This window comes from Fukomys damarensis, unplaced genomic scaffold (genome assembly GCF_012274545.1).
Source record: "Fukomys damarensis isolate Sample0158 unplaced genomic scaffold, DMR_v1.0_HiC HiC_scaffold_23, whole genome shotgun sequence".
Taxonomy (NCBI): Eukaryota; Metazoa; Chordata; class Mammalia; order Rodentia; family Bathyergidae; genus Fukomys; species Fukomys damarensis.
Window position 1 is genome coordinate 45283383 of NW_022900935.1, and position 22031 is coordinate 45305413.

Genomic DNA, 22031 nt, shown 5'->3' on the forward strand with positions numbered 1-22031 from the left:
GGGGGCAGCCACGCCCGGGTCGCAGGGGGTGCTGATCGGGGACAAGCTGTATTCAGGAGTGCTCATCACCCTGGAGAACTGCTTGCTGCCTGACGACAAACTGCGCTTCACACCGTCCATGTCGAGCGGCCTGGACACCGACACCGAGACCGGCCTCCGCGTGGTGGGCTGCGAACTCATCCAGGCGGCCGGCATCCTGCTGCGCCTGCCGCAGGTGATCATGGCCTTGGGCCTCGAGGGAAAGGCCGGCAGTGGGGCCCGTGCCCAGAACGGGCCCCGACCCAACCTGTCCCGCTCCCAGAGCTGATCCCGATCCAACCCGTTCCGACCATGCCCCGAATCAGCCTCGATGTGCCCCTACCCTACCCTGCTCTGCCCAGAAGTGGCTCGCACCCTGAACCCCTGACCCTGTCCACTGACCCGGACACAAGCAGAGCCCTGAAGGCTTTGAGACGCAGAGATCTTGGGGAACGTGGAAAACGTGTTGTTATTTTTATCCCGGGGAACCTCACATTACTTGGTCTTGAGTGTGCGCGTTCAAAAGTGATGGAAACTTCTCTGTCTCTAGGTGGCCATGGCTACGGGGCAGGTGCTGTTTCAGCGATTCTTTTACACCAAATCCTTCGTGAAGCATTCCATGGAGGTAGGCCCGCCCCTTCGCTTCCTGCCAGGGGGGTGTGCTGGGAGGAGCCCTGCTCTACTCAGCCCCTGCTCCCTGTGGCACTTTCCTTTCATAGAGGCCTTTGCCTCTTTCACCTTCTCTTTGCTCCCAGTAACCCTTAGCCTTGGAAAGCCCAAGGCTGCGAACACATCTGCCACAATGCTTACATTTTAGCATGTATCCATGGCTTGTGTACACTTGGCCTCCAAAATAGAAGAAGCTCCAAGAAGAATCCGGGATGTCATCAATGTATTTCATCGCCTTCGACATTTGAGAGAGAAAAAGTAAGTTCCTATCAGAGCTATCATAGCACCTGTCATTGTTTAATAAATGATTATGTGATCAAACTAAGGTTGAGAGGTTTCAACCTTGTGAATGCTCAGTAGTATGTCCCTATGTGTCCAGGATGCCCCTGGGTGCTGCAAGGGCTTCACTCAGTGGGTCAGTGAAGCAGCTCCAGTCCTGGGATGGCCCTATTTGCTCACTGTGGTTCTGTTTCCCCCAGGGCTCATAGCTCCAGTATAGGGTTTCTCATTCTCAGCACTGGGAATTTCTTTGTTGAAATTGTCCTGTGTGCTGCAGGATGTTAAGCATCCCTGGCCTCTACTTCCTTGGTTTTGACAGCCAGAAACTTCTCCTTTGCTGCATCTAAAAATGCCCTGATCAGGGAGCAGGACTGCAACTCAGTAGTACAGTGCATGCCTAGTATGCACCAAGACCTGGAATCAATCCCAAATGCTGCAAAAACATAAGGAAGGAAGGAAAGAGAGAGCCCTATCATTTTTTTAGTACCAGGGATTGAACTCAGGGCCTCGCACTTGTAAGGCAGGCAGCAGAACCACTGAGCTAAAATCTCTGGCCCAAGCCCCATCTCTTTTTTTTTTTTTCTTTCTTTTCTTTCTTTTTTTTTTTTTTTTTGGTACTGGGGATCAAACTTGGGTCCTTGCACTTGTAAGGCAGGCGACGGAACCACTGAGCTAAATCCCAGCCCAAGCCCCATCTCTTTTTAAGTGCTGTTGACCTTTTGTATGTACAGCTTCTCCATCTTCAGATTCAGCCAACCTCAGATTGAAAATGTGGGGAGAATGTACTGTGTCTATACAAACATATACAGACTTTGCTCCTTGTCATTGTCCCCTAGGCAGTACAGTACAGCAACCACTTACATATCATTCTGTACTATGTCCAGGTCTCCTTGAGAAGATTGGAAGTCTAGGGGTGAGGGGATGTCTGTAGCTGCTGTGTGAATACTACACCGTTGTATATAAAGGACTTGAGTGTCTGTGGGTTTGGCATTGAGGTGACTGTCATGGAGACAGTTCCCAACAGATATGAGGAACAGTCTTGTGCTTTCATGGTTTTCTAGTTTTCCATTGAAACAGAAGGTTGATGTCCTCTCTTGAGTTAAAGTGTACTTGGCACTGGTGCAGTGAGAGCCTGAGACCCCATCCAGCCAGTGTTGGGTGCGTCTAGATGATTGTGGGCCAGGTTATGGAGAGAGGTTAAAGAGGTTGCCATTGGGGTTTGAGGACTCTGGTGATTTTAGCAGTTAGAAGATAAGCCTGATAGCTTTTCTGTATTGGGTTGAGATTAGGTTTTCAGCCTGAGGAGTAAGAGTGGAATTTGAAACACAAGGTGTTCAACCCTCAAGCAAACCATGTGCTTTGTCCTACAGGAAACCTGTGCCTCTGCTACTGGACCAAGATTATGTTAACTTAAAGAACCAAATCATCAAGGCAGAAAGACGTGTTCTTAAGGAGCTGGGCTTCTGTGTCCATGTGAAGCACCCTCACAAGGTGGGTTTATGGCCCTTGCCTGTAAGCCACCACCCTACTCCCATGCTGCAGCAGCTCTTCGTTCTTGTGTCTGGAGGTCCCAGGGAAGCCTGAGCACATTCCTGTCTGGGCTTTCCTATGTCTGTCTCTGATCTCAGAATAATCCTTCACACATTAGCCTACTTTACTATCAATTTTTTTCCTTACTACTGGGGATTGAACCCAGGAATTCTCTATCACTGAACTACTCCCCAACCTTTTTATTTCTATTTTGATACAGGGTCTCACTAAGTTTCCCAGGCTGACCTCAGACTTCAATTCTGCCTCAGTGTCCTGAGTCACTGAGACCACAAGTGTACACAGGTGTCCTGAGTTTTGGAAATGGCTGCTTGTGGTGGTACGATCCTATAATCCCAGCTCTGAGGCAAGAGGATCCCATGTTCAAGGCCATCTTGGGCAACGTAATGAGACCTTGACTTAAAATAAAAAATAAAGGCTGGGGATATACTCGGGTGGAGTGTTTGCCTAGGATACATGAGTTTCTAGGTTCAATTCCCAGTCCCTTCAAGAAAACAACAATTTTTGAAATGGCATCTTTTAGGGTTGAGTTTTCAAAAATAGCAATGAGAGCTGGGGATTTAGCTCAGAGGTTCTGGCGCCTACCTGGCAAGCAGAAGGACCCGAGTTCGATCCCCAGTACCAAATAAATAGCAGTGAACTTCTAGAAATTGAATCTGTTAGTGTACATTTTCAAAAGCTAATTTTCTGAAGTTACCTTAGTAATAACCTTATGTCTTTTTTGAGGGATGATACTGGGGATTAAACTTAGGGTTTGTTACTGAGCTACACCTGAAGGCCTTGTTTCATTTTGGAAATAAGGTCTTGGTAAGTTATCCATGCTGGACTTAAGTTTGAGATCTTCCTGGCTCGGCCTGTTGCGAGTACTAGGATGACAGGCATGCACCACTGTGCTGGGCCAGAAAACTGATTTTAAAAAGAGATTACTGTGGCTTGGTTTGGTTTCTTTTGTGGTACCGGGGATCAAACTCAGGACCTTGCACTTGCGAGATACTACTGAGTTAAGTCCCTGGCCCCAAAGACGTTACTGTCTGCATCTTTGGTCCTAACCCCTTTTTATTGTTTTAGTTTCTGACATTAATTCAAATTGTTGGTAAATTATCCACTGAAGTGCTTTTTTGCATTGGCTGAAAGTAAGTTGGCTACTGGGTGCAGTGGTGCCTAGGGCAGGCTGATTGCAGTGTGGAAAGGTGCTCACAACAAGAATGAGGACGGGCTGTGGGAGGAATGATGCCTTCTGTCCCACGGGCTACAGCTTGGTCCCCATACATGCATGTTGCCCACCTTTGAAAGAAGGTGGCAAGTCCACCCACAGAGGCTGCCCTCCAGCTGAGCCGCCTGCCGGACGTGACCAGGAGCCACCCCTGGGATCTAGAATGAGGTTCTTTGCTGCGTGGACACCCACAAGATCTGAGTTCCTGCTCTTCAGGTTCTTGGTAATAACTGCCTGACCCATATCTTCCAGATAATCGTTATGTACCTTCAGGTGTTAGAATGTGAGCGTAACCAACACCTGGTCCAGACTGCATGGTGAGTTGACCTTCCTTGTTTCACAAGTCCAGCAAGGGCAGTTCAGGAATGTGTTACTTGAGGCACTTGGGCAGTGGGTAGTCGATCCCATAACTTGGTTGTGGGCTGGAGTTGTCCCAGTGCCCAGTGATCTGCTGTATAAATGCCTAACAGCCTCCCAAAATGACAGGCACTGGTATGACGGTAGGTGGCCCATCCCTGCCTCTGGGTTTCCTGTGTCCATTTTGGGAGCAGTCAGTGGGTTTCCCCTTGGGGCTGTCAATTGGGCACAGAGAAGTTGTAGGTCTCAGGTTGGGGGAGGTGTCTTAAACAATTAGGGAATTTCATCCTGTGGGGGAAAAGTTTTCTATAATTCTGGGCTGATTCTAACAGGCCCATGCTAGAAAGGAAGCCTGGAATGGCAGTTTTGTGTCTGGGGTGTCCTGTTCCCTTTTCCCCACAGAGTTGAGTCTTTAGGGGTCGTATTGCTGACTGAATTGTCTGGTGCTATGACTATTTCATCGAGAACCTGTTTTGACTTTTCTTTTCTGTACTCTTTCAATCAAAGGGTAGCCTCTGAGGGTAAGTGACTAAGACTTCTCCTCTGCTGTCCAAGCGCTTTGGTGCAGGGACAGCGGCCGTCTTCAGCCAATCCAGTGCAGGCTCTCCACCGAAGGCCGGCTCTAGACTGGTGGTATCGTACGATAGTATAGTCATGGCCGACTGCTGCTTGTGGCTCTCTGACGATTGTGCTTCTTGTTAACCCTGTCGTGCTTCGGTAATTGTATCAATTAGAGTTGGTAACTGTTTTGACTTGGATTTTGTCTCCTTAAAACTGCTGTACCTGTACCATAAAGATGCAATACCTTTCTCTAAAAAGTTCTATGCAAAGCTGTAAGAACTAAGGAAAAATTGGCTGTTGGGAATTGAAGCTGTCGGTACAAGATTATTTCATTTTTTCTTGAAGTCCTAGGGTTGCTCTTTTCAGCAGCTAAGTGGGACTCATTCTGGGAAAGGTGTGCATCTTTAAATTATTCCCTGGATACTTTTCAACATATTGTAATTTATTTCAAATAGAGCAATAAGTTTAAATATGTGTTCTGAAGATTTTACTTGTTTATAGAACTTAATGGATTATACTATAACTTTTTGAATACTGAGTATTTTTTATTAGAAACACAAAGTTACTGATGGCTGTGTTTGTCAATGTTTGAGCTGCTCATCTGCAGTCACTCCTGGGACAAGTTGCTGCACTGACACCACACTGGCTCCCACAGCCAGCTGCCTCTCAGGCATCTATAGACTTGATCATTGAGAATCTGAGTGTGTTTGAGTGGGACCTTTTCCAGGGCTAGGGGGGAGGTACAGGGTGGGAGAACTGCACCCGATTCCAAGGAACACCATGCCATTGTTGGGGTGGTTGGGCAGTCAGTGAATATATAACTTCTCCAGCTGTTTCCTAACAATTGCTTGTTTTTGCAATATTGAGAAAGCTGGTAAGAGGTTTAGATTTAGCCTATAAATCTTAGAGAAGTATATCTGAAGGAAAATGTTTTATTTTTAAAAATTGCACTTTTGTACTTAAATGTCTTCTAAAGTATGATAAAGTTTATAAATGTACTTATGTGATAAACTTCTAGTATCTTGTTGCTTCTGATTTTATGGATGTTCATTTTAAGACTCCTTGTTGAAATGGGACAGTTTGGAACGTTCTTTGATAAACACGAGAAGAGGACTCCTTGGGCATTGGCCTTCTGCATGACAGTGCCTTGCACCGGAACTGCACCCAAGGGCCTGTCTCTTTGCAAGTGGACTCCCTCATGGAAGCTGTGGCTCAGTCATCTGGGGAAGGACCAGGCCACAAGTGCTCTCCACAGAAGAGGATCATAGGAGGACAGCTTGTCTCGGCCACAAGGCTTCGCACTCAGCCCATTTATTTGAGTTTGCATGTTTCTCTGCACTCTGGATTTTGAGCATTTAGATTTCTTTAACCAAGTACATTTTAACCACTAAGTAGCATTTTCTTTTCGAGGCATTGTGCTTTGCATGATGGCAAGCTAAAAGTTGAGGCAAAAGTAAAGTTAAAGTCGGTTCTCGTTCATAGCAACACGTACTATCTGACATTCAGCCAGCTTTATTCCCCCCAGCAATCTCTCTTTCTTATGTTCAGAAAAAGCAGCTAGAATCTCCTTACCTCCTGGGATTCCTAGGACTGCTAATTCTTGGCCCTAGCGGTAGACCACTGTAGAGTAGCGGCAACCCTAGGGAACATGGTAGTGCGGGGCTGCCAGTGCACTGCAAGTCTCCCTGTGCTTGGTTTCAGGAACTACATGAACGACAGTCTCCGCACAGATGTCTTCGTGCGGTTCCAGCCTGAGAGCATTGCCTGTGCCTGCATCTACCTCGCCGCCCGGACATTGGAGGTCAGTATGCTATTGCCCTGGTTCGGCCCAGCCGTCCAGCCTGCAGCCCATGCCGGCACTGCTTCTTAGGGTCTGAGTCTCGTGGTCTTGGAATGTGACATAGTGCTGTTGTGTTCACAGATCCCTTTGCCCAATCGTCCCCATTGGTTTCTTTTGTTTGGAGCAACTGAAGAAGAAATTCAAGAAATCTGCTTAAAAATTCTGCAGCTTTATACGCGGAAAAAGGTTCTTCTGTGTATTTTCACATAGTGTATGCATTTATGTTCAGCCAGAAGCTTCTGGTTCTGACTAGATAGGTTCTGGCCCCTTAGGTGGATCTGACATACCTGGAGAGTGAAGTGGAGAAGAGAAAGCATGCCCTGGAGGAGGCAAAGGCACAATCACGGGGCCTGCTACCTGGGGGTGTGCCGGTACCAGACAGCAGCGCAGGGTTCTCCCCTGCCCCCAGGCCAGGTGAGTGCTTCTGCCCCAGAGCCTGGGCATCTGCCTGACAGGCCTACCTGGTGGTCTTTGGAATGAAATGGGGCCTCTAAAGATTTTGTTTTTATATTTTTATTAAGAAGGGGTAAGGATGGGCTTTTTGAGATGCTTTTGTTTACATTCAGTGAAAATTGTAAAATCTCATTGGATGGTACGATGGCTCACTGGGACACTGCATAGTCGCAGAGGAAAACACCCTAGTCAAGGGGCCTCTCTGGGTCTTGTGGTGTCTGTTAGACTATGAGCCCTGGGAGGGAAGTTACAATCAGCATATGTGCCCCTGGCACCCCACAGGAGAGCCCTTATCTGCCAGTGTGTTTCTCAGTGAACAGTTTTCTGACTGTTGGTTTTGAACTTCCTGTACTTTGCAGAGTCCCCCAAAGGAGGCAAAGGAAACAAGCCTTCTCCACTGTCTGTGAAGAGTGCCAAGAGGAGAGTGGAGGGTGCAAAGAAAGCTAAGGCTGACAGCCCGGTGAATGGGTAGGACACCTGGAGCTTCTGGGTGGCCACTGGGTGTCTGAAACTCCAGGTCTGTGACTGCCTTCTGTTTGCAGCTTGCCAAGGTCAAGAGAGGGTGAGAGCCAGAGCCGGGAGCAGAGCTGCTCAAGGTCCCCATCAAGGTCCACGTCTCCCAAGAGGAGGTGCGTTTCGGGTACTCACCCAGGGTCTTGGGCTGGTAGGATGGGTGTTTTCCCCAAGGGACATTGGCTGTTAACCTGAGATGGGGTCTTGTTTTGCCCACTCCTTGTCAGCCCCGAGCTGAGACAGTTGGTCGCACCTGTGGTCCCAGGTGTGCTGTCCTTCCTCACAGGAAAAGTGACAGTGGCTCTACGTCTGGCGGGTCCAAGTCACAGAGCCGCTCCAGGAGCCGGAGTGACTCGCCACCAAGACAGGCGCACCGAGGTGCCCCCTACAAAGCCTCTGAGGTGAGGGGCTCCCGGAAGCCCAAGGATTGCAAGTACCCTACTCAGAAGCCGCACAAGTCCCGGAGCCGCAGCTCATCCCGTTCTCGGAGCCGGTCACGGGAGCGGCTAGATCATTCTGGAAAATACAAGAAGAAAAGTCATTACTACAGAGATCAGCGGCGGGAGCGCTCCAGGTCCTATGAGCGCAGTGGCCATCGCTATGAGAGAGACCACTCCGGGCACAGCAGGCATCGGCGGTGAAGAGGGCTCCCAGAGACTGCTGGCCTCAGGCCCTTCCTGGGGGTGCTTAGGGCTGCCCTCAGACTCTCCTCCTCGGGCACCTCAGCGCCCTGGACCACCACCAGTTTTTTTGAAAGTGGTTTTTTTGACCCTGGACCTTGAGATGAATTTGGAAATGAAATTGAGGGAACAGTGAGGGGCCCTTTGTGCCAGCATGGGGTGTGTCACACATGGTCCCAGCCAAAGGGTTCAGCTTCAGCCCCTTGGGCAACTCAATGGGAAAGCAAAGACACAAGTTCCTATTGGTGTGGCTTGGTGCTACGGACAAGCTCTCTCCGCTTCCATACTCAATTACATTCAGCCAAGAAAGATGATTTTTAGAACCTTTGCCTATATTAGGTTGTACTTATGTAAATATTTTGCAGTGTTTCACAATGAGAAAATGGCCTTAATAGCCCCTTATTCTCTATCTGCCTGTAAATAAACATGTTTAATACAAGGGAAAGCTATGAATATGAAAACTCAGAACTTGAATTCTGCCAGCTTAAAACTTGTGTAGAGAATTCTGATTTTTAAAACATGAAAGCATTTAGGTCTGTGTTGAAAGTCATATATTTTTATCTGTGCAATGCTGAGTGCAGGCCACCAGCTTCTAAATAGAGAAGTTTCCTATATGCATTTTATGTTGTTGAATAAACACAATTCTCTCTTCTCAGGACACTTGGGATGTCAGAGTCTCTGTGCTTGTGCTTTGCTCATCAGAGCTTGCAGGTGTGCATGGCCAGCTCCACCAAGTGGGGCCATGTCTGGGATGCCGTCCCTGTCCCGCCCTCACTCAGGTCCTGGTTTTATACTGAGCTCCCATGCATCTGCCGGAAATAGGAAGGGACAGGCTGACCCCTGGGAGTCTCACCTGGGAAGGTGGCTGGGGCACATCTGTGTGGGCCACCTGCGATACCTGGGAGGCAGATGCCCGCAGAGGCCCCTCCCCCTGGGTGGGCAGGTGGGCAGTGTGTGCAGGAACTGTGCTGTTTGGGACAGATATCTGGGGCTGTCAGTTACCTGGGGCTGTCTCTTCTGTGAGTGGTCACCTTAGATCAGCATCTCTAGTCCAAGCCTGGTGTGGCAGCACTGCAGAAAGTCTGAGGGTGCCATGGGCAGAGACAGCCCTACCGTTTTTGGGAGAAGAGACTGGCAGGGCCAGTCCCCTGACACTGTGGGCAGGTGTTGGGCATGAGGCCCCAATGCATCATGGTCTTGGGGCAAGCCTCATGGTGGCCCTCTGTCTGGTCCTGGCCTTTGATGCTGAGCCAGCTGTAACCCTGTTGCAAGCTCTAGGTCTCCTTCAGCTGCTGCCTGGGGGACTTCAGCTCACCACAGGGGCACTCCATTGTCAGCAAGGCCACAGGACAGTCTGCTCTGAGGCCATCTCCCATTTCAGGGAGTATCTGTGCAGCACAGTTCCCTTCCTCTTTTGCTTCTTAGACCCCAGATGGTACCCAGCTTCACATGGCCAGCACACCTTCCCTCATTGCAGTACTGTGCTCCCATTTCCCTCATCTACAGTACTCAGCCTACAGATCACAGGAACCCTGAAAAACTAGGAAAGATGTGTTTATTTCTTTTGGTTGTTAACTGTTTGGCTGTAGGATAGCCGATATGGAAACTTGAAAACTTCACAGCAGTGTGTTGTTGCCAGCACTTGTAACACTAGGATCTGACAAAGCAGTGCTCAGCAGTGGCTCCTGGGGCCCCAGATGAGAGACCCAGGCTAGGGCCTGCCCTGGTTCACTCCTCTCCTTGACCCGCCAGGCTTCCAGCCAGATAAGCAAAATTTCTTTGTTTAGACTTGAGTCCATGTAGTTCAGCCTGGCCTTGAACTCAGTATGTACCCCAGGCTGGCCTTGAACTATCGGTGGTCCTCCTGCCTCAGCCTCCTGAGTGTTGGGATTACAGGCATGTGCCACCATTCCTGGCTAAAATTTCTGAGACATTTTTTGGGAGGCAAATCAGAATTCTAGGAAAAACAGAAATAAGTGCAACAATTATATACTTGAGAAGTTAAAGAATTCCTTTGATTAAAAATAAAGAGCTGGGCCAGGATTTAGCTCAGTGGTGTTGAACCTGCCTTGTAAATGTAAGGTTCTGAGTTTGATCCCTGTTACTGGGGGTGGTGGTAGGGGAAAAAAGAATAAAAAGCTGGGGACGGTGCAACACACTTGTAAGCCTAGTACTCTGGGAGGTTGAGGCAGGAGAACTGCAAGTTTAAGCTCAGCCTTGGCAATTTAGTGACTTAGTGAAAGAACCCTTTCAATGGCTGGGATGTGGCTCAATCAGGGCAGAGTCCTTGAGATCAGTCCCCAGTATAAGAGAAATGACTACATACCCTCCCCAAGTCTTTTATTGTGACTTTTCCTTCAATCTTATGAAAGATTGACCTGGGCTTGGCTGGGTCTGCCCACTCTGGCATGGGATGCCACCACACGGGTTCTGTCATTGTTGTGGGAGAAAGCATTAGGTCTGGTGTGGATGCCCACCAGTGCCATTGTGCACTCCTCCCACCCACAGGTTCCACACAGCTCCTACGCTGGGAGGATGCCTGGATGTATATGCTCAGGTGCATTGCAGTGTGACAGGCAGCTGCCGGGCTCTTTCTGCCTTTCTCTGCACTGTTCTCAACACTTACCACCTGTTGTGGATTGAACCCAGGGCCTTTACACTGAGCTACATCCCACACCCCAACCCCATTTTTTTGAGACAGTTGTTGAATTGTTAAGTTGCTCAAGCTGGGCTGGACCTTGTGATCCTTATGCCTCAGCCTCCCAGTGGGGGGAGGGATTATAGACGTGTTCCACCCCACCTGGCTACCACCTCTTTGATGGATTCTCCCTTGCCAGGTGAAGGACTGGAAACACCCACATAAGATTTGGGGTGTAGAGGGCACCATTCTGCCGCTTTGTGTGGGAGCTTTAACTGGGGGCACTTTACTGGGGAAAACTGTGCCACGGGGTGAGGAGTGGGCTACTGAACATGAGGAGAACAGTCATCCAAACCCTAGCCAAAGTAACTCCATTTTGTAGTGGGAGACCATTAGCTGTCTGGTGGGCCCTAGCCGGGCACTGAGGCAGTGCGCAGCATAGCAAGTCCTCCATCACTGCCACTGAGGGCTTGTTGAGAGGGTGAAGCTGCTGGATAAGAATAGGATGGGAACTGAATACTACTTTCCCCATGTACTCTTGTTTTTATTCTTTTTGCTGATTTCCTTTACAGCTCTATATAAATTCAATGTCAGGGTGCTTTGGTAGTGCAGCTGCAGGTGAGCTCTCCCTCACTCTGTAAGTGACCTAATAACTCACTGAATCATTGAGCTGGACTCGGCCTGAGTCATGTGTTGCTCTGTTCCAACTGGGAGGTAGAAGTTTGTCTTCCTGGGAAAGTCACAGAACACGCTTTGCTTCCTGATTGGGAGTCTTAGGCAGTTCCTCTGGGAGGTAGGATACAGCATCACCTTGTGACCTCAGCCACAAAGCCTGCAGCTTCTGTCCTGCCCTGTCTGCCACTTCCCCTGGCTCCTTAGTTCCTCCTGCAGGCCTCCTCTGAGGTGCTCCTCCCACCAGCATCCTGGGGTGCCACCATGGGCTTCACCATCCCCACCAAGACGTCTTTCTGGACTAGAGAAAAAGTGGCACCTTGAGAAGCAAGTGCCTGTGTCCTGAGCAGCATTAAGAGTTCAGTCAAAACCAACCCTCCAAGGGGCCGGGGATTTGGCTCAGTGCCCTTGCAAGCGCAAGGGCCCGAGTTCACAAAAACGTTAGGGCTGGGGATTTAGCTCAGTGGTTCTGGCGCCTGCCTGGCAAATGCACGGACCTGAGTTTGATCCCAAGTACCCCCCACAAAAGCCCAAATGTGTGTGTGTTCTGGGGCAGGGTCTCTGTGTAGTCCAGGCTGGCCTCAAACTCATGGCAATCATCCTGCCTCAGCCTCCCCAATGCTGGAGATTATAGGCTTGCACCTCCACGCCCGGCTGAGTCTTATTTTTGTTTGCCAGACAGTTACTATCGGAGCTTGTTTGCCTCGGAATAGTGTGCACCCATTATCCGGGTTAGGGAAGAGTAGGCTGGGAAGCCAAGAGAACGGGGCGGGTCAAGGCCTCTCGGGTCCCCAGCACATGCCGCACGGCGGGCACGGGCGACTCCAGGTGTCGGCGCGACGGAGCCCTGACTGGTCGCCAACGCTCCTGTCGTCCATACCTTGGCAGGCCACATCCCTGCCCCTGGGGACTCGGCGTCGAAATGACGGGTCCTGCAGACGAGGAGCCCCTCGTCCCTGAGTAAGCAACTACCACAGTCTCGCTGGCCGGGACCTGCCCGCTCGCCACTTACGGCCGCCTGAGTGCGACCACGCATGGGCGAGGGGACTCCGTGGGATCGTGGCAAACTCCTGCCGCCGTAGGGGAGGAGGCGGAACTGACGTGCGCGTGAGGGCTGGGGCGGAGACGGCACCTTTCTAACCGGAAGCCGTCACGGCGAGGGCCGGTGCTGGGGACTGGCCGGAAGCGCCCAAATACAGCGGCTGAATGGTTAGTTGGAGCTGGGGTATCGGATAAGAGGGGTTGAATTGGGCTAGGCCGGGGTGGGACCCCACCCGTCAGAACCCTTCCAAGTGTTCGGGTGTTGAGTGAGCCCGGCGTTGCGGGCTTGTGTGCTCTGGGAAACGAGCCTCTAGGCGGGCGCTTGGCTTGCCGAGATGTGAGCCCGACTCTGGGCCCAAGGGTGAGCGGGTTTGAAGTCGCGCCTCAGAGGGACCACCCAGGTGGTGGCTCGCGGGGTCTGCAGCCCGTCCCGCCCTCCCTCGTGACTCCGCAGCGCCTGTGTTCCAGCTCTGAACCCGGCCGCCGCCTCCCACGACCATGCTGCTGCCGCGCCTGACAATGCGGTTCGCCAGGGCCGTCCACTGGGCAGGTACAGGCACATGGGGCGGGTGCGCGCTTGGGGCAGGGATGTGGGTCACAGGTGCCACCGGGCCTAGTAACAAGACAGAAGGGCTAGCCAGCCAGGACAGGTGCATTTCATTCAACCGGGTGGCCCTGCTGCCCGAGCCTGCCTGGGGCGGTGCTTGTCCACTGTGGACCCACGACAGTGCCTACTGTGTGCTCTCCTGCAGGGTGCAGTTGGCTTGGCTCCGTGGCTCCGGGCAGTCAAGCCTGCCAGCGCCCACATAGCTTGCAGCCTGCAGGCCTGAGCAGGGCGGCCTCCCTTCCTGGCAAGGGGGCCCAGTTGGAGCTTGAGGAATTGCTGGTCCCCAGGAAGATGGCCATCAGCCCCCTTGAGAGCTGGCTGACAGCTTGCTACCTCTTGCCCAAATTGAATGCTGGGGCCCCAGCCACTGTGACTCCAGGCCAATTCTACAAGTGTCCACCTAGCCAGGTGGAGGAGGGGACCAAGCAGGTGGACGAGGCAGTCTGGGATGCACCGCAGATGCAGTGCAAAAATGTCCTGAAGATCCGCCGGCGGAAGATGAACCACCACAAGTACCGCAAGCTGGTCAAAAGAACTCGGTTCCTAAGGCGCAAGGTCCGGGAAGGACGTTTAAAACGGAAGCAGGTGAGTGGTTCCTCTTTGGGCCTGAGTGCGCAGATAGGCTGGGAGCGTGTAGATTTGCCAAAAGTCAGTTGATGTTACTCCTTACATCCTCACAGGTCAAATTTGAGAAAGAGTTGAGGCACATCTGGCTGAAGGCAGGCCTGAAGGAGGCACCCCCAGGCTGGCAGACCCCCAAGATCTACATGAAGGTCAAATGAGCCTGGAGTTTTGTTTCCATGCCCCACGTGCTGCTGGTGACCATTGTAATAAACATTGGGAGGACTGTGTCTGGGATGGTCTGGATCCTTGTCTGCCTGGTATGAGCTTGAGGTGGCCTGCCATCCTCTGTTGTGGGAGCCCAGGGTCCAAAGAGTGCCCAAGTGGACGTCCCTGCCCCAGTTGGCCATTGCTCTCCATCCTGACAGTGCTGTGTGGGGGTGACAACGTGCTGGGTGAATGTGTGCTGTGGAGTAGCTGAGAACAGCTTTCCAGTAGGGACTCTAAAAGTGTGCATGGGTGGTGGAGGGACACACGGGGTGGGTGGGGATGACTAGGTTATATTTTATGATTGAGGATGCAGGAAAGGCCCTGTCCCCTGGCAATGGCAATGTGGCTACCAACCATTCCAGCCTACTGTTGGCTCCTCAGCCTCTGCTGATTCTCTAGGTCCTGTGGGGATGTGTGTGTCAGAAATGAGGTGCGGTTCAGAAGGTTCAGGGTTGGGGCCAGCTGAGGAAAGGATGCTGTTCAAGTAGCTGAAGAACCCAAGGTCTTACCTCAGGGCAGAAGCCGTGTGATTCCAGATTCCCCTGGATTAATAGGTATACATCACTCCTACCAACTGGGGGTCTGGAGGCCCTTGGGTTCTTGTGTCAGGGCATGAGGGAGCTGAGCTGCAGGCACCGGGAGTGCAGTGTGGACCCTTCTCTACCATACTTCGTGTCCCTGACCTTATGTCTGAGTTATGCATCAGGAACACAGATTTAAATTCCTGGGCCTCAGTGTCCTGCATTCCCTACCCATTAGGACTGGTCCACTCTTCGCCAGCATTGTGAGGACTTCTTGTTTTGTTTCTGTGGTGCTAGAGGTCAGACCCAGCACCTTGCATGCACTAGGCAAGACTCTGCCACTGAGCCACATCCCCAGCCAGGGTCTCTTGTTTTGTGTCGCAGAAACATCTCCAGGGCCCAAGTTTAAATCTCTGCAGATTGTCTTGGGAGGACAAAGAATTTGAGCATGGTTCCCTAAAGTTCCCAGGATAGAATAGACATCCATAACCCTGCACTGCTCCAGGATCCAAGGGGCCCAGCCCTGAACAGTGCAGTAAGCAGGTTTCTAAACGTGAAGTGGTCCCTGTTCATTGGGACAAGAATCTGTCATTACTCTGGGTTGTGAGTCCCCCAGAGGCTGTGGTGGTGTCCTGTGCCTATGCTGGTGGCCACCAGGGGGCAGTAGTCAAAGTTGGCAGACTGGGCCAGTCTGGAACCAGAACAGCTACCTGGAAGCTTCCCAAGAGCCCCCCCATCCACCAGGATCCTAGGCACTTTCCTGGATCTGAGATTCCCCAGGCGCCTAGATAGGGGACCTAGATCCAAACCTTAAGCATTGGAACCTTGGGCACGCAAGGCCATAAACACATATACACACACACACACATGCCTGCCCACTCTTGGCTGGTGCCCATGACTGCTGAGTAGCTGCTCCCCGTATTTCCTCCCAGACTAGCAATGGAGCTGTCCTGTGGCTCACCCCACCCTTTGCTGGTCAGGGAGACGAAGGGTGTTCCGCTGAGCTGCCTGGCGCCCACCCTCCAGAGCTGACCACCTCCACCCATGAGGGGCCAGCTGGAAAGGGCTCCCAAAGGCCATCTGTGGCTAAGCCTGGTCCGCCTCACCATTCTTTCAGAGCAGTGGTTCGTAACGCCCTGGGCCACATCTGGAGATGCTTTTGGAAGGTAGAGGCCTGAAAGCTGTCCAGTCCCAGTAGGACACAGGATACCCGCCCCACAGCCCCAAATGTCAGATTTCTGTTCCACATGTCACACCCAGCTGGGCCCACCCAACCCGACTAGCCTCCACCCTGCCCTTGAAGAGGCCTGGGGTGCCAAGTTTGCCTGCTGGCAGCCTGAAAGCCTTTGTGCCACAGCCACAGCCTCTACTGATAATTTGGGGGTTTTATTTTTGTCTCTGGTTCCTCCCAGCCCCCTAGGGCTGTTCCCTCTTGCCTGTGGGTCCTTTCTATGCCTCAGCCTTGTGGGATGTGGACCCCTTCACCATTGGGGGGAACTCTCACTAGCCCTTGCCAGCTGTCTCTAGCAGTGGCCAGTGCTGGTGGGAAGTCGGGCACATGCTGGGGACCTTCCCTCTGGGTCTTATGACTGGGAATCACAGACTTTCATGGGGGGCTGTCGAGGAGCCCAGCCCCCCATGCCCACAGAACCATGTCTTGTAGGTGATCCCAGTCTCAGTAAGGTGCTGCTGGCTCTAGCTTAGAGTGGTATAGGATGGAATCCGGGTGTGCAGAACAAGGCCCACACCTCCAAGTGCTACTCCTTGTCCTCTGGTGCGGAGCTGAGGCCAGGAGGAAAATACCACTCCCCTGGGCAGCCATGGCCTGCCAAGCATTCCTAGAAAAGCACTGGAACTCCAGTGGGTGGAAGAGGAAGGGTGTCCCTGGACCTAGCACTCGAGAATTCTGTCCAGCTAAGCTGTGGGACCCCCAGCACCTCTGCCACAGCAGAATTTGGGTGGCCCAGTGCTGGGGGCCATGGTGTCTGGTGTGGGGACCCTGAGCTGCATCCCTTTAGGGGTGGAGTAGGGGCGAGGTGACCCCCACTGCTGCTGTGGCCCTGGCCACAGCTTCTCATTGTGCTGGGTGCCTGCCAGGTGAGAGGCAACCAGGCCACTTGTATGAGGAACCTGGTGGCCAAGGCTGCTTTCTGGGGAGAGGTCCTGGTGTCCAGTGTGGCCTCACTGTAGGGAACAGAGAAAGGGGTCATTATTAGAACCTCTGCAGTAAATGCTAGTCTTCAAGCCATGACAGCACAAGGTGAATTAATTAGACTCAAAAGATAGAAAAATGAGACTTAGAGAAGCTGAGCCTTGGACCTGATCAATGCTGCTCTGGGCAACAAGGATGAAAAGACCCTGAGCTCACCACACCTTTATTTGGTACATTGGGAGTAAAAAACCTAACAGGTTACTCAGAGGGCAGCAGCTGGTGACAATCCTGGAACCATGCAGATGAAGATTTGGTTCCTCCCAGGATGTCTTCAGCTGGTGTGATCCTGTCCTGGAGCATCACAGTATCATGGGACCATGGAGGTCTTAGCTGTGATTGGAGGTGAAAATGGAGTTGTGTCTTGACGTGCTGTAGCTGGCCTGTAGGCTGGAGGACTAGGCCTAATCATAATTTTAAGTTATGCCTGTACATGACTAAATAGTTTAATACTTCAACAAGAGTTAAGAAAAGGTCTTGGTGGGTGTGTTGTGCAAACCTACAATCCCAGCACTTGGGGGGCTAAGGCAGAAGGATCACTAGAAATTGGAGGTCAGCCTGGAATACATGGTGAAACTCTTTAAGAGAAAAATGTCTCTCTGCTCCTTCCCCTCAGAACCTTTTCCAGAAGCAACTTCAGATCTTTCCAGTGATCCTTTTGGTTTATGTATTTTTGGGGGGGCTTTCAAATTATTTTTGGACCCAGAGGCAAAACAAAAAATTATTCTTTACATTGCTACTAATACAACAGAAACAACTGTATAAAACAGTACCCTCCTGAGTACAACCAACTCAAGTATTTACTATTCCAGTCCATTCATTTAAAAGTGCTATTTAGCCGGGTGTGATGGCGCATGCCTGTAATCCCAGCACTGGGGAGGCTGAGGCAGGAGGATCGCTGTGAGTTTGAGACCAGACTGGGCTACATAGTGAGTTCCAGGTCAGGCTCAACTACATAGTGAGGGGCCAGGGATTTAGCTCAGTGGTTCCGCCACCTGCCTCAACTACATAGTGAGACCCTGTCTCAAGAAAACAAACAAAAAATGCTATTCAAGGGCTGGGAATTTAGCTCAGTGGCGCCTCACCTGTCTTGCAAGCAAAAGGTCCTGAGTTCAATTCCCAGTAGGTGGGGGTTGCTATTCATGTCAGGCGTGATGGTGCCCGCCTGTAATCCAGCACTCAGGAGGCTGAGGCAAGGAGAACACCTGTGAGTTCCAGGCTAACCTGCACTACATAGTGAGCTCAATGCCATCCTGAACTATATAGCAAGACCCTGTCAAAAAATAAGTAAATAAATAAATATGCTATTCATGATCCATCAAGCTGAGTTCATTTGGACTTTGCACTTTATTTCCTCTGACAGTAGCTACCTTAATTGCCTGCTTATATTTGAGAATGTGAGCTGAAACTCAGCTAGGAGTATCCAAGACACCTAGAAGTGGTCTACATCCTTTCCTGCTTTTGAGCCAGGTGTGGTGGCCCATACTTACAATGCCAGCAATTTTGAGGTATCACAAAGTAAAAATTTAGAAAGACCAGTGTGAGGCCACATGTCTGTAATTCCAGCACTTGGGAGGCTAAACCAGGAGGATTAAGAGGTTAAGCCTGAGCTATATGGTGAGATTCTGTCTCAAAAACTAAAAATAATCAAGATTTCTCTCTTTTTTTTGGTACTGAGGATTAAATTCAGGACCTTCCACTTGCGAAGCAGAACCACTGAGCTAAATCCCTGGCTTTATTTATTTATTTATTTTATTAATAATGACTGGGATGTAGCTCAGTGGCAGAGCAAGTATGAAGTCCTGGATTCAATTCCTAGTATAAAAATAAAAAAGTAAGCAAATAAAAATCATTTCCCACTTTTTAGTCTGATCCAGGACTCTTTGGAGACATGGCTGATTCCAGGTCAGGTTGCTAACTTTAGCAAATAGAAATATCAGTCCAAGTCCAGTTTGTTTTTTTGTTTTTGTTTGTTTTTTGACAGGGTCTCACTATGTAGTTGAGACTGTCCTGGAACTCACAATGTATCCCAGGCTGGTCACGAACTCCCCCAGTGATTCTCCTGCCTCAGCCTCCTGAGTGCTGGGATTACAGGTGTGTGCCACCACTATTGGTACTTTTTAGGTATACAGTCCAATTATATTCATCATTGGGATCTTGTACCTTTACATGATGTTCTTGGTTATTTCTTTCCTATACCCCTGCCCTCCCTTTACCTTCTCCACCCTTCCCTATTTACAAAGACTTTGTTTCCATTTTTTCCTTTTCTCATATTTTTTCTTTCCCCTTCTTTCTTTTCCCCTACCTTTCCCACCTCCCCTACTCCTTTAGCACTTTTCTTCCTATTTCACATTATCAGTTATACAATATGAACCTTATTTACACTTTTAATTTTTCACACCAGAGAAACTATTCGGTATTTAAATGTGTGTCCTATTTATTTCACTTAAGAGAATGGCCTCATATGCATCCACTTAGCTATAAATGTATCTAGTTTTAAGTCATTTTCTTCATGCAAACATTACTTCAGTTTGTTTAAACATTAGGCCAGAAGATGTGGAGTTATTGGCTTATAGAGGAAGAATTCAGGTATATTTTTTCTCTATTATAGAGGTCTTTTATTGCATCATTAAAATGTGACAAGTTGATTTTATAATCTGGAATCTTGTCTGTCTGTCTCTCCCCCCTTTCCTCCCTCCCTCCCTCTCCTACAATGCTGGCGGTGGCAGCTGGGGCCTTCACACTGAGCTACATCCCACCGCTCTTTTTATATTTTATTGCATTTTGTGGCACTGGGAACCTGAGGCCCTGTGTCATGTTCAGCTTTCCTGGGAGTCCTGTGGCCTTCTAAATGAAAATCAATCACATGACTTGAAGCTGTAACCAAAACCCTACTGGAAACATCACATTTCAGGATAAACTGCTTGGTAAGGCCGGAGAAGCCACTGCTGTCATACCTCCAGGAAGCTACTGCATAGCCCCATCCTGTCTCTCAGGCCGAAGCTGGGCCCAACTAAAAAGTGGCCTGGCCCAGCCAAGCCTTCCCACCAGCTACACTATGCACAGGTGTGGAGGCCACAGTGGGCCTTGCCCACAGTATGGGCACTGCAGGAAGCATCTTTGTGTGTGCTGAGGATGAGTTGAGGGCTTCACTTATGCTGAGCCCACACCAGCCCTGTGAAAGGCTCCTAGTTTCCAATTTTACAATTGATCAATGGGGCTGGGGTGGAGCTCAGCATTAGAGCACTTGATCCTGGATTCACCCACAGCAATGAAAAATAAGTACAGAAAATGAAATGGATGAATCAGTAAATAACATCTCCTTCATGACGGAAGGCAAAACTGCAGAGGGCAGCTGGGAGCCTGAGCCCCTAATGAGCAGGTCTGCAGCACCTGTACCCACAGATAGCACCACCTGGACGCTGGGATGGGATCTACTGACTGTGGTCTAACCACGACTAGTGCACATGTTGGTCAGGCCATCTTGATATTTTGTGGATTCTCTTGCCTCAGCCTCCCTATTGCTGGGATTATAGGCGAGCCCTGCTGAGCCTGTTTCTATATTTTTAAATTTTCTCACCTATGTTCTTTAGTCTCAAGGTCACGGTGCATCAGTTCTCTCACCTTTGTCTCATCAGGCCACCAGCTTACAGATCTCCCTCAGGTGAAGGGAAGAGTTGGCAGCTCCTGGGGGCCTGGCAGCCTTTGCCCATGAGGCCTTAAGAGTGCATGGCTTGAGGAGCAGGGATGGCAATGTAGAAGCTGAGGGTCCAGAAAAAGCGCCAGACCCACAGGCACGTGGCCATCCTCAGATATGGTCAGGGCTGGGGACATGACTGGCAGTGCAGCCTCATCCCCAAATGCCAGGGCCCTGTTTCCATCTCCACCACCACGAAAACCAGAAAAACAGTGCAAGGGTGGGACAGCAGGCTGTGGTTGGGCCCAGCTGTGGCCTGAGAGACAGGATGGGGCCATGCAGTTCCTTGTGAGATGCAGAGGGAGCCTGGCTGCAGTTGCCTGACCACACCAGCCCACAACTAGTCCCTGGGAAACCCAGGGCTTTGGAAACTCCCTACTCACCTCTGTGAGGCCCATGGCCCTGTTGTTGGCCCTTGCTCCTGTCTGGGTAATGGTGGTATGGTCTGTTGTTGCATGGAACAAACCACATCCTCACCTTGCCATTCTCCCCATTGGGCTGGCTGGCTGTTCAGGGTGTATTCTGAGGGCCATTGGGTCCTCATAACCAGGGCCAAGACCTGGTGTCTCCTGGGCTGTCTGCAGAGAGCTTTGGCTCTGGAAGGTTCCCCTTGCTGCTGTCTTTTGGGCGCTCAGTGGCCTCTGAGTCCTGGGGAGCTGCCCCTTCCTATCTGCTGTGTTGCACTAAGCTTTGTCAGGTCTGAGCCTAACTTCTGGAGGGTGAGGGCCCACTCTGCCCCTACTCATGGGAGGGGCTTGGGCCAGTGTAGACATAGCCAGGCGTCTCGGATTCTGCCCTCAGCATGGCCAAGATGGGCTGTCTTCCTTGTGCATCCGCATGAACCCTGATAGCTTCAGCCATCTCTGTTCTCCTGTTCCCACAGACCAGCCTCTGGCTGGACCAGGCCCCAGGTCTCACCTAGGGGAGCCCAGAACTTGCTGCTCCCTCTGTCCAGATGGCAGCTTCCCCAGGCCCTGCCTGGTTACCCTCGCAGGCTGTCCCGACTGTCCAGCCAAGGGAGCCCTTGCCTGGTTTTGTTTCTTTTTTTCTCCCGTACTGGAGATTGAACCTGAAGCCTTCACACTGAGCAACATCTCTAGCTAATTGAATTTTTTATTTTGAGACAGGTTCTCACTAGGTTGCTAAGTTGCCCAGGATGGGCTTGAACTTAACTTTTTTTGTTTTGAGGTAGGGTCTTGCTATGCAGTTCAGGCTGGGCTTGAAATCACTATGTAGTCCAGGCTGGCCTCAAACTCATGGTGATCTTCCCACCTCAGCCTCCCTAAGTGCTAAGATGACAGGCCTGTACCACTGCACCTGGCTTGCTTTTTTCTCTTGACAATACTTGCCTTGGTATACAAAACAATCTTCAAAGACCAGCATGCAGCTGGGCACAGTGGCAAGCATCTGTGATCTCAGCACTTAAGGAAGTTGAGGCAGGAGGATGGCAAGTTTGAGCCCAGCCTGGACTTAGCAAGACTCTGCCTCAAAAAGAGGGGTCAGAGATTTAGCTCAATGGCACCACACCTGCCTCACAAGTGCAAAGTCCTGAGTTTGATCCTTAGTACCAAAAAAAGATTAGTAGATGACAGATTAGATATGGCTGGATAGTTGCTCAGTGGCAGAACGCTTGCCTAGTATGCATGAGGCCCTGGGTTTTATCACCAGCACCACACAAAAACAA

The 22031-nt window shown here is 50.7% G+C and overlaps 2 protein-coding genes across 3 annotated transcripts; both read left to right on the forward strand.

Moving 5' to 3' along the window:
• Positions 1 to 4: 4 nt before the first annotated feature.
• Positions 5 to 8785, forward strand: Ccnl2 (cyclin L2; the record flags this gene model as incomplete). Its single annotated transcript, XM_010627883.1, has 11 exons — positions 5 to 214; positions 569 to 643; positions 836 to 945; positions 2337 to 2457; positions 3980 to 4044; positions 6347 to 6446; positions 6567 to 6671; positions 6758 to 6899; positions 7298 to 7406; positions 7481 to 7567; positions 7738 to 8785. Coding segments are annotated over 11 exons (1479 nt in total), but the record flags the coding sequence as incomplete, so codon positions are not given.
• A 3767-nt stretch (positions 8786 to 12552) lies between these two features.
• Aurkaip1 (aurora kinase A interacting protein 1) lies at positions 12553 to 13940 on the forward strand. Of its 2 annotated transcripts, none has more exons than XM_010627704.1 (4): positions 12553 to 12650; positions 12951 to 13032; positions 13235 to 13674; positions 13770 to 13940. In XM_010627704.1, the coding sequence occupies exons 2-4, from the start codon at positions 12981 to 12983 to the stop codon at positions 13869 to 13871; spliced, it is 594 nt and encodes a 197-aa protein (XP_010626006.1). In that variant the 5' UTR covers positions 12553 to 12650; positions 12951 to 12980; the 3' UTR covers positions 13872 to 13940. The 2 variants fall into 2 exon arrangements, with proteins under 2 accessions (XP_010626006.1, XP_010626005.1); XM_010627703.2 differs by having other exon boundaries at positions 12566 to 12650; positions 12937 to 13032.
• Positions 13941 to 22031: the final 8091 nt, after the last annotated feature.

Coding starts and splice junctions, on each gene's coding strand:
- Aurkaip1 (XM_010627704.1), top strand. CDS start 12,981: ATGCTGCTGCCGCGCCTGACAATGCGGTTCGCCAGGGCCGTCCACTGG. Junction 13,033..13,234: donor CAGGGCCGTCCACTGGGCAG/GTACAGGCACAT, acceptor GCTCTCCTGCAG/GGTGCAGTTGGCTTGGCTCC. Junction 13,675..13,769: donor GACGTTTAAAACGGAAGCAG/GTGAGTGGTTCC, acceptor ACATCCTCACAG/GTCAAATTTGAGAAAGAGTT.